The sequence below is a fragment of the Etheostoma spectabile genome, chromosome 2 (assembly GCF_008692095.1).
Source record: "Etheostoma spectabile isolate EspeVRDwgs_2016 chromosome 2, UIUC_Espe_1.0, whole genome shotgun sequence".
NCBI classification, from domain to species: domain Eukaryota; kingdom Metazoa; phylum Chordata; class Actinopteri; order Perciformes; family Percidae; genus Etheostoma; species Etheostoma spectabile.
Genome location: NC_045734.1, coordinates 12339070 through 12349762, shown reverse-complemented (window position 1 = coordinate 12349762; position 10693 = coordinate 12339070). Strand labels below are relative to the sequence as shown.

The 10693-nt window shown below is 39.4% G+C and overlaps 1 protein-coding gene across 1 annotated transcript; it reads right to left on the bottom strand.

Moving 5' to 3' along the window:
- Positions 1 to 4985: 4985 nt before the first annotated feature.
- Positions 4986 to 10599, bottom strand: cnga1a (cyclic nucleotide gated channel subunit alpha 1a). The gene is made up of 9 exons (XM_032531529.1): positions 10229 to 10599; positions 9414 to 9530; positions 9245 to 9307; positions 9096 to 9137; positions 8902 to 9003; positions 8709 to 8813; positions 8240 to 8346; positions 6723 to 7333; positions 4986 to 6633 (listed from the first exon to the last, which is right to left on the bottom strand). Exons 2-9 carry the CDS (start codon positions 9506 to 9508, stop codon positions 5704 to 5706), a joined length of 2055 nt encoding a protein of 684 aa, XP_032387420.1. The 5' UTR covers positions 9509 to 9530; positions 10229 to 10599; the 3' UTR covers positions 4986 to 5703.
- Positions 10600 to 10693: the final 94 nt, after the last annotated feature.

Sequence of the window (10693 nt, the reverse complement as noted above, 5' to 3'; positions counted from 1 at the left end):
CTTCATGTTTTAAACATGCATGAATGACAATAAACTAAATCTGTAACAAACCAACACTCGCTTCGTAGCCAATACATATCACTTATTTATTTGTGGCATAGCCCTCCATTGTTGTCTATTAAAAATAAATGAGCCATGCTGCAACAGTATGGCTCATTTATGGATGTCACGTCTCTTCAATATGAACTGTAGTTTATTTTGAGTCAATCCCACATACAGTACTCTGCCATGTAGTTGTAAATACTCAGTAGAGAAACAGAAGTGTCAATCTGCAGCTGAAAATAGATTGAACAAAAATATAACATATAAAACATAAAATAACAATCACTATTTTTTTTCTGTTTGAGAAACATTTTCTAAAATCTAACACAGCCAACTGTTCTAGAAAATTATTCAAGCCTCATATAAAATGAAAGTATATACTCATGACATTTTAAAGCTTTAAATTAGTAGGAATCAATGGATGTGGGGCTAAGAGCCACAGGCAGCTGGAAAGTTTTATAAGATGGACTATGCACACTGTTGTTTTTGTTCTTTTCACAAATAGAGCAGAACAGGATACCTTACAAGGCAAATGTATGGACATTTCTTAATTGCTATATATTGCTACCATGTGCAGTAACCATCTACTATCTCTTCATTAATTAATGCAAATACATTGTTCTTCTCCCACAATGCTCCACACTGACAATTATAAAGACATAAAAAAATGACAAAAGCAGACAAGCAACACACAGCTCCCCTAAGAATGGCAACAATTCATCAGCACCTCTTACTCATTCAGCTGTGCCAGATATCACTGATATGTGGAATTTTCTTCTTCTTCTTTGTTAGGCTTTATCAATTATTTGATTAAAGCATTAGAGCTTGTGAATGTGACTCTGTTCTTGTGCTATGCACCTAGTCATCAGTGCTGAGAGACATTCCCAACAGATCAATAATCACATGTGTAGCTGCTTTCAAACTCTTATTAAGAGGAGAGAGTAAGTGGTGTTTATTTGTGTTCCTTTAAACATCTGGCTTTAAGGGCATTTTCACACCTGTGTTTGTTTTGGTCCGAATCAGTAGGTGAGTTTGTAAACTTGGAGGGATTTGTCCTCTGTCGGTTTGGTTCAGTTTGGTTTCACACCTGAAAAAATCCAAGCGTACCAAAATGCACCATTACAAATCACACAAGATCGTACACTCCTCCACACTTATTGGTTGGATGGTTCTGAGGGCAGGAGCAAGAAAGTAAATACAGGAATAAGGTCCTGTGTTAAGGACTAGTACATATTTCTTGCATGTCCATGGTCAAACCAGCTCATTTCATGTAAATGATCAGACACTGTTTCGCGATAGATGTTGCTACATCTGCTCTGCTCACCGAGACTTCGCTCTGCTCTGCTGGCGTCTGTCTCCAACTTGAGACAGCGAGCTTGACCGCAGTCTAGTTCTGCGATAGAAACACTGCACGCTGCTAAAGTTTGCTGCTCTGCTGCATCGCAGATTGCTAAACACACTTGTCTACAGGAAGCATTAGCTATGTTTCCATCCACACATTTTTATCCAAACTAAGTGATATTGAATGAAAAATGGCTTATGGAAACATTCAATGGAATTTCATGAATATTGACTCAAAGGAAATACATTTGGCCTCATTGGATTTTATCTTAGCTTATATGATAAATGCTGATGGAAACGTTATTTGCCTAATAAATAATGAATTGTGACTAAGATTTGGGTCTTTTTATGGTTGCATCCCGCCACAAAACAAAGAAGAACTTTTACTTTTCAACAGATGTAAGTGGACAAATGAGGAGACGAGAGACTTTTTAAATTTAATTTATCAAGAACCTGCAAAGGAAATGGCCAACCATGGAGGACTTCCTCCGGATTAAATGGAAGACATTTAAACAGCGAGACATGTCTCAAAAAAGAGTTGTTTGGCAGCGGTGCCAGAGGGAAAATAAAAGACAAGCTGCATCTGCATCATCATAGCGTTGTGTTGATAACGTTGTTTTATTATAGCTTGTTATGTTGCCATCAGCTGGCACATAAGCACTATTACAACTTGTGCAATATTAATCATTTGTTGGGAGACGGCACAATCCATTTTGTCTAGAAAATCTTTGTTTGCAAACGTTTGCCCCCCTTCAAGCACAGCAGCCAGACAAGTTGATGTGTCCCTTCCCTTCCTATTCTTGCATAATCAAGCCTGTCACAATGTGAAGCAGAAACACTTAATTTCAGATAACGTTCATAATAATGGGACTTTTTGTTAGATTTTTTGACAGTTTTCAGTGGTTGTGATGAGCAATGTGAGAAAGAAAGTTGGTAATCATTGCTTAGGTACATTAGGCTAAATCATGACAAGCTTTTTCATGTTATGGTTTTTACATACACTACCGTTCAAAAGTTTGGGGTCACCAATACAATTTTGTGTTTGCCTGAAAAGTCACACTTATTCACCACCATACGTTGTGAAATGAATAGAAAATAGAGTCAAGACATTGACAAGGTTAGAAATAATGATTTGTATTTGGAACTATTTTTTTTACATCAAACTTTGCTTTCGTCAAAGAATCCTCCATTTGCAGCAATGATACAGCATTGCAGACCTTTGGCATTCTAGCTGTTATTGTTGAGGTAACTGGAAAATTGCACCCCACGCTTCCAGAAGCAGCTCCCACAAGTTGGATTGGTGGATGCCACTTCTTGCGTACCATACGTCAAGCTGCTCCCACACAGCTCAATGGGGTTCAGATCTGGTGACTGCGCTGGCCACTCCATACCGATAGAATACCACTGCCTGCTTCTGCTCTAAATAGTTCTTGCACAATTTGGAGGTGTGTTTAGGGTCATTGTCCTGTTGTAGGATGAACTGGCTCCAATCAAGCGCTGTCCACTGGGTATGGCATGGCGTTGCAAAATGGAGTGATAGCCTTCCTTATCAGAATCCCTTTTACCCTGTACAATCTCCCACCTTACCAGCATCAAAGCAACCCCAGACCATCATATTACCTCCACCATGCTTAACAGATGGCGTCAGGCATTCTTCCAGCATCTTTTCATTTGTTCGGTTTCACAAACGTTCTCTTTGTGATCCAACACCTCAAACTTGGATTCATCCGTCCACAACACTTTTTTCCAGTCTTCCTCTGTCCAAGTGCTGTGTTCTTTTGCCCATCTTAATCTTTTTCTTTTATTGGCCAGTCCCAGATATGGCTTTTTCTTTGCCACTCTGCCCTGAAGCCCAGAATCCCCAGCCGCCTCTTCACTGTAGATGTTGACACTGGTGTTTTGTGGGTACTATTTAATGAAGATGCCAGTTGGGGACCTGATGGGGTCTGTTTCTCAAACTAGAGACTCTAATGTACTTACTTCTTGCTCAGTGTGGCAACGCGGCCTCCCACTTCTTTTTCTACTCTGGTTAGAGCCTGTTTGTGCTGTCCTCTGAAGGGAGAGTACATACCGTTGTAAAATCTTTAATTTCTTAGCAATGTCTCGCATGAATAGCCTTCATTTCTAAGGACAAAATGGCCATTTTGAGCGTTTAATTGACCCCACAAATGTGATCTCCAGAAACTCAATCTGCTCAAAGGCAGGTCAGTTTTGTAGCTTCTGTAACGACCTAAACTTTTTCAGATGTGTGAACATGATTGCACAAGGGTTTTCTATCACAATTAGCCTTCTGAGCCAATGAGCAAACACATTGTACCATTAGAACACTGGAGTGATAGTTGCTGGAAATGGGCCTCTATACACTATGTAGTATTGCACCAAAAACCAGACATTTGCAGCTAGAATAGTCTTTACCACATTAGCAATGTATAGAGTGTATTTCTTCAAAGGTAAGACTAGTTTAAAGTTATCTTCATTGAAAAGTACAGTGCTTTTCTTCAAAATAAGGACATTTCAATGTGACCCCAAACTTTTGAACGGTAGTGTATATTTTATAATTGGAGTCCAGACGTAATTTTGTAATTTTCTAAATTTCTAAATTTCTGATCCTCTGAATAAAAACAGAAAATTGGAAAAACAGATTAAAGATCCAATTTTGTAATTTGTCAAGGCGGAAACCAAATGAAAAATTGGATATTTGAACCCAATTTTCTGTTTTTCCAAATGTCCATTTGTATTTAGAAAATTGAACTGATGAGCATGACAGGACCTAAGTGGAACCAGTTGAGTTCTATTTAAAAGTGCAGTCTGTTTTCATGAACCACTAATTCAAAAAGCCACACAGTTAAGCATGTAATTTGTAAGCATTCCACGTTTTTTTTGTGCTGTATGCACTACGTTGACGGCCGATGTTTAAGAACGCGATGGGTGGGTGTTAAAACACAGGACTTTCAAGCCAAGGAACGGAGTTTGCTTCCTGAGGGAAACTAAAGAGTTTCACCAAGGAAATGCGTGTTTCTTGGGAGTGTTTAAATCCAAACCACAATGTTTTTCCTTATCTTAATTAGTCGTTTTGTTGCCTAATCTTAACTGTTGGTGCGGCAAAATGTTCACAGTTTGTGGACTAAATTTAACAGAAATGAGCTTGTGGTGCTCTGAACCTACCTCAGTCACCCATTTTCGGCTAAACACTTTTACTAAATAAATACAGCCTGCATAGCAAAGCGCTGTAGCGGCTTAAACACTTAGCAACTGTCACTCTGCGTCATAGAACTCGTAGCCAGCTGCCGTTACAGTACCACCCGGTGTCATGTGACCAGCCGGCGCAATTTTGCATGATATCATACACGTTCATGATAATGCATTGACAAGTGTGGTAATGTGTGTACATTGACAAGTGTGGTAACGTGTGTCATGTAAAGCCCTGACAAGTGGGGAAGATTTGTGGGCTTTCGATGTGAAAATTGATCTTTCTTTTACGTCATGTGCCACACACACAAGCCACACATACACACTTTTGAATGGTAATCTCCAACATATGCAGATGTTTTGTTTCTCCACTGAATGAAAACCTCTGCCTAGAAGTACAAACACTTTTCAAGTTAAGATCCAGATGTTTTATTGTCATAGGTTTATGCACTAGCTCAAAATCAAAAAAACAGACAATGTCTTGTTTGGGCTGCTTTTCATGTTTTAGAAGCAAGTTTGCAATTCCACCAAAGAGTGATTTCCTCTCTAGACTGACAGTGAGTGTTTCATTCAAAAAATAGTTTGTAACCAATGGGTTAGACCATTGGTGCCCAACCTGGAGGTCGGCACCCCTCAACAGGTAGATTACCAAGAAAAATTCACCAGTCACCATGCAGATAATTCTACTCAACAAAAGTATGTTGTTGTTTTTTCAGATATTTATATTTTCCTTTGAAATACTGGAAACGTTCACAGCTTCAGGAATCTTAAAATCCATTCCAACAACAATCTGAGAAAAACTCACTCTCGGTTGAACTGCTCAAAATGTAGGTCTATCTGTAAAGATGGATCACAAGCAGACATTAATGTATGTCCATTATGTATTGTGACAGTCTTTTTAACAACTTGCCCCCCCCCGCCCTTTTGTTAATTGTATACAATGGCAATACTTTTTGAAGACAAATTCCACTTAGTATTTCAGTTCAAGTTATTTTGTGTCTTTTGCAGTTTTTAATTATCTGAGTCATTTATGTAGCACGTCCAGTAAGAAAGTGAATAAAGATACATTTGTGATAAATATTATATTGTGGCTGATTAGAAAAGTGCTTAGTCTATACAGAAACTATGGGTTTATTTTTCCTCCTCTTCTGTTACCGCTTTAGTTTTTTCTTCCTCATATTTTACTTTCTCGTCTTTTTCCTTCTCACCTTCTTCGACTTCCTTTATCTCCTTGCCTTTTTCCTCTTCTTCCTTTTTCTCCCCTTCCACCGTTTTGTCTTCCTTCTTCCCCTCTTCTTCTTCCTCATCCTCGTCTTCCACCTTTTCACCTGTTAGGTGTTCCAGATCTGCGATGCGATGTCTCAGAGCCTTGTCAGTGTTCTTGTAATTTCCCAGAACCTTCTTCAGCTTAAATTGCATTAGCTCCAACGTGCTGTACAATTTGTTAACCTTCTCTTCCAACTCCTTGGCCTCGGGTATGATGTTAGCTGGGTCCAAATCTATCAAACCATCTTTCATCAGGATCTCCCGGCCTTTCTCCTCCAGCATGCCTTTGGCATCCGGATACTCTACCAGTGACTCCATCAGGTCATCTTTGGACAGGCAGAAGAGGTCTGAGTATCCAATGCTACGGATGTTGGCTGTTCGCCGATTGCCAGCTTTGCTGCCTTTAATATTAAGAATACTGATCTCACCAAAGTAGCTGCCGCTTCCCAACACAACAAACTGTGTGACACCATCATCAGCAACAACTGCAAGTTTTCCATCTTTGATGATGTACATCTCCCGGCCAATATCGCCCTTTTTGCAGATATAGTCTCCTGGACTGAAAACCTGCGCCTGCAACTTGAGCACCAGCTCGATCAGCAGGCCTGCCTCGCAGTCTGCAAAAATACGAACTTTCTTGAGTGTCTCCATGTGGACCTGGATACCAATCTCAGCCTTTAGCTTGTCTGGAAGATACCTCATCACCTCTCTTTCATCCTGAGCCCTGCCACTATTCCACAGATACTCAAACCACTTGATGACTCTCAACTCAAGGTCCTTGCTGACCTTTCGGACCTGCAAATGAAAGGAAAACACAAAAATTCAGAATTTAATCAAAGAACAGATTATTTTGCTCTCTTAAGTGAAAAAAGAAGTCCACCTACCTGCATGTATTGCTTGATGTTGTCAATCCGGGCCTGGAACTGAGCTTGGGCAGCATTCATATTGGAGATCATGGTGGCAATGTTCCCTACAATGGTGGCAAAGATCAAGACCCCCACTAAAAAGTCAATCACGTGGAAGAAAAATTCTGAGTCCAGGGCTGGTGGTGGAGTTTCTCCGATGGTAGTCAGGGTCAGTGTTGACCAGTAGAGGCTGAATGAATACTTCCTGCCAAACTCCCCAAACGCAGGCTCGTCAGGATCATCCAAAGCCGGGTAAACCCAGTCGTCAGCACCAAAACCAATGTATTTGGAGAAGGAGAAGTAGAAGCAAGCGTTCCAGTGGATGATAATGAGGATGTACATGATCAAATTACCAATGCGGAAGATGTTGGGGTAGTTGGTTTTAGTCTCTGTCCTCGTGAAGAACTCCATCATGCGGCCAATTCTCAGCAGCCTGTTGATGCGAATCTCTGGGTAATCAAGGCCGAGGAAGAAATAGAGGAAGTCAGTGGGCAGCATGGAGATAAAATCGAGACGAAACTGGAAGGTGGCGATGTAGCGATCAACTAGCAGCTTCTTATCTTTTATCATCAGGCCTTGCTCCAGGTAACCTGCATTCAAAAAGGTAGAAAGTTTAAAGACAAAACATGTACAAGGTTTTCCTTCACACGGGCCTGTAAAAGTCCTAGAGGAAGGTAAGAATTACATAAAAAGCATTGTTACAATAATTGCTCCTTGATTACACACCATTTAAATGTTTATTTCCTTTGTCTTGGACAAAAGGCTGCCAAATAAAAATAAATTTACAACAGAAAAAACCTACAGTACATATATGCATTGCGCAAATACATTTCAACCCCCCCCTTTAAACTTTACGGCCTGAGTTTAGAAGATGTACTAATACAGGGATGAATGAGGTTTTACATCTGCTGAGGTATCTTTTCAGTTTAATTGGGACCCTACAACATTGACCTGATGGAAACATCTCACATTGAGAGTGTAGGACATGTTAGGGGTCACCAGTAATGTTCCGTTACATAAGCAAGGGATCTTTCCACGTGCAGTATCAACAGTATCTGTTCATAACTTCATCAGTGCACAATGCAAGTGGGTATGTGAGTGTTGTTTTAAGACAGACTTGGAAAACAATGTGCTATTTCACTTTAACAGATTTAACAGGGGCGGCTGTGGCTCAGTGGTAGTGCGGTTGCCTGCCAATTGGAATGTTGGTGGTTCGATCCCCGCCCCTGCAGTCATTGTCGAAGTGTCTTTGGGCAAGACGCTGAACCCCGAGTTGCCCCCGGTGCTGCGCATCGGAGTGTGAATGTGTATGAATGTTTATCTGATGAGCAGGTGGCACCTTGTACGGCAGCCCCAGCCACAGTGTATGAATGTGTGTGAATGGTGAATGTTTCCTGTAGATGTAAAAGCGCTTTGCGCAGTTGTTAAGACTGGAAAAGCGCTATATAAATACAGCACATTTACATTTACATTTGATTGGGAGGTTTAGCTTTCACCTGTTCGAGTCCTGAAGAACATGTCAGCCAGGTAGATTAAGTCTGAAGTGTAGTCCAGAATAACCCAGTACATGATGTAGTCATGCTGCAGCTCCTCAAAGCAAGCCCTGTTTGTAGGAGAAGACCACCAGTGATGAGTGTGTTTTGTAATTTAATAGTGTTGAGCACTTTCCCACGACGTATGACGTATGACGTATTGTGCTACTGCTCCAGCTGATGTGGTGCCAAACTCACTAGTCTCAAGCTAAAGCATTTATTATTCCAGTGTATTCAAATTAAATTAAAGAACCCGCCACCAGCTTTTGAAAGAACAAGGCTAATTCTCTGCACAATTCTCTCCCCCTGCTAAAATTGCAATAATAACTATTTTAAAACAGCTACATAGAGATGAGGATAGCACTTAATGGATTTGAATGGAATCATATGCCCATTTGACCTGCAGGGAAATTGCAGTGTTTAAAAAGGTCACCTGGCTATGATCATGGTCCAGTTGTACATGACTGGTAGTGTGATGATGAACAGCCAGTTGTAATACAAATTCCCAGCCGGATTTATGACAAAGATTTCTTCAGGGCTGCAAAAAGAGAGATGGAAAGTGTAACTTAAATATCTAAAAGTAGAAAAAGGTGCCTTGCGGAAGTCACTCTGACTGATGCACTTACTTTTCTTTGTCCTTTATTTTTTCTTTTTCCTTCTCCTTTTCCTTCTCTTCTTTTTCTTTTGCCTCCTTTGCTTCCTTTTCCTTCTTCTCCTTCTTCTTGTTTCTGTAATGCACATCAATACATTGGAGAATACCAAGCATCAAATATTCTTTTACAGGAAAATTTGCTAAAAGATTTGTAATAAACACAATTACTCTTTCTTCTCCTTCTCTTTTTTCCTTTTTTTCTTTTTCTTCCTGGAAAAGGATTAATGAACACATGTAATTATTGAAATTACTTGTTCTTCAAAGAGAAACTATTTTTCAATGGCTTCATATCTTTGTGACTCCACAATTGTACTTACTCTTCATTGTTATTGCTGTTATTTGTATTGAGCAGACAATGGCGATTTGATTCAGGCGCACTTCTGGAAGCAACAAAGCATGTTACACATAAAGTTAATTAACTGTCTTACTCTTTTCATTAATGTATTGTAAGCTCTTTGAATAATTTGAGATGAGTCTTTTGCTGACAGGTCGTCCTCGCTGGACTCATCACTGTCTGTGGAGAGTTGTGGTACAGTGTGAGGTGGCACAGTGAGGGGGGGAAGGGTGGTTGAAGAATCCATGGCAGCTGATCTGCAGTTTACCCTGGAAAAGACATCACACATAAATAAGTTTAGTACTATCACATACAAAATTGATCTCTACTGCACAAATAAAGCTATTACTTTATTATTTGATTATACCATAGACAGAAAATTAGTCAAAATCTTTAAAAAAAAAAGTTTCATTTTCAAAATAGCTTGACTATCATTTAAGTCATTTTAAAGTAAAAGAAAAATGACAATGAATAAAGAAAATTGCTACCATTACCAGCGTGGTAAACTGGTAATCTGAATACATTTTAAACTGATGGACAAAACAAGACATTTGAGGACATCATCTCGATCTGAAGTGGAGAGTTTTGACTATTTTATAACAAAACAATCAAGAAAAATAATCTGCAAAAGATACATCCCTAGATACCTCTCACAATCTCCATGGTGTTGCTGCATGTTTCGAGTCAGAAATGTAAGAATAGATGACACAAGCACCAAAATTATGTTTCCAGTTACAGTTAACAATGAAAGGTGTGTTCTCAAAACCTCTCATACAATCATACTACAACAAAAGTCTGCTGGCTAAAGAGAGCAGAAAGGAGAACAGTTTTTCAAGTCATTAGTTTAGAACCAATGTCATTTAATGGTGATAAAACAGATAATAAATTATCAAAATATCTTCTACATCACACCTGTAACCAGAAATCAATTGCAGTGCGAAACAATTCAGTTTCATGCTTTACTTACCTTTTCCACTTGTCAATGTAATGTAAAGTCCATTTTCCTTTTATCCTTGTTTTTACGATCTGGACGCTGGCTTCTCAAATAAGTCAGCAGACGTAGATTTATTTGATTGATCATTCAATGCTAATTAAAATAATATAGCAATACAAGTTTTATCTATAAGCATTCAGACTAACTAACCGTGTCAGAGTCTTAGCGCCCCCAATAAGGATTTGTGGATTAGAGTTCGCTGAGACGAGGAGATACGAAGTCTCTCATCCTCCTTATTTGCCCATGACAGTGTGTGATGAGATTTGTTTAAGTAAACTTTTGACAACCTGTTGTTATACTGTTGAATAGTTCGTGTTGAAACAATGTTTTTTTTTAATCAACGACAGGCTATTATTTTCCTGACGATTTGTGGAACAACAGAGGATCTCACACACACACACACACACACACACACACACACACACACACACACACACA

Coding starts and splice junctions, on each gene's coding strand:
- cnga1a (XM_032531529.1), bottom strand. CDS start 9,508: ATGGATTCTTCAACCACCCTTCCCCCCCTCACTGTGCCACCTCACACT. Junction 9,308..9,413: donor GAGTCCAGCGAGGACGACCT/GTCAGCAAAAGA, acceptor TGTTGCTTCCAG/AAGTGCGCCTGAATCAAATC. Junction 6,634..6,722: donor ACATCAAGCAATACATGCAG/GTAGGTGGACTT, acceptor TTTCATTTGCAG/GTCCGAAAGGTCAGCAAGGA.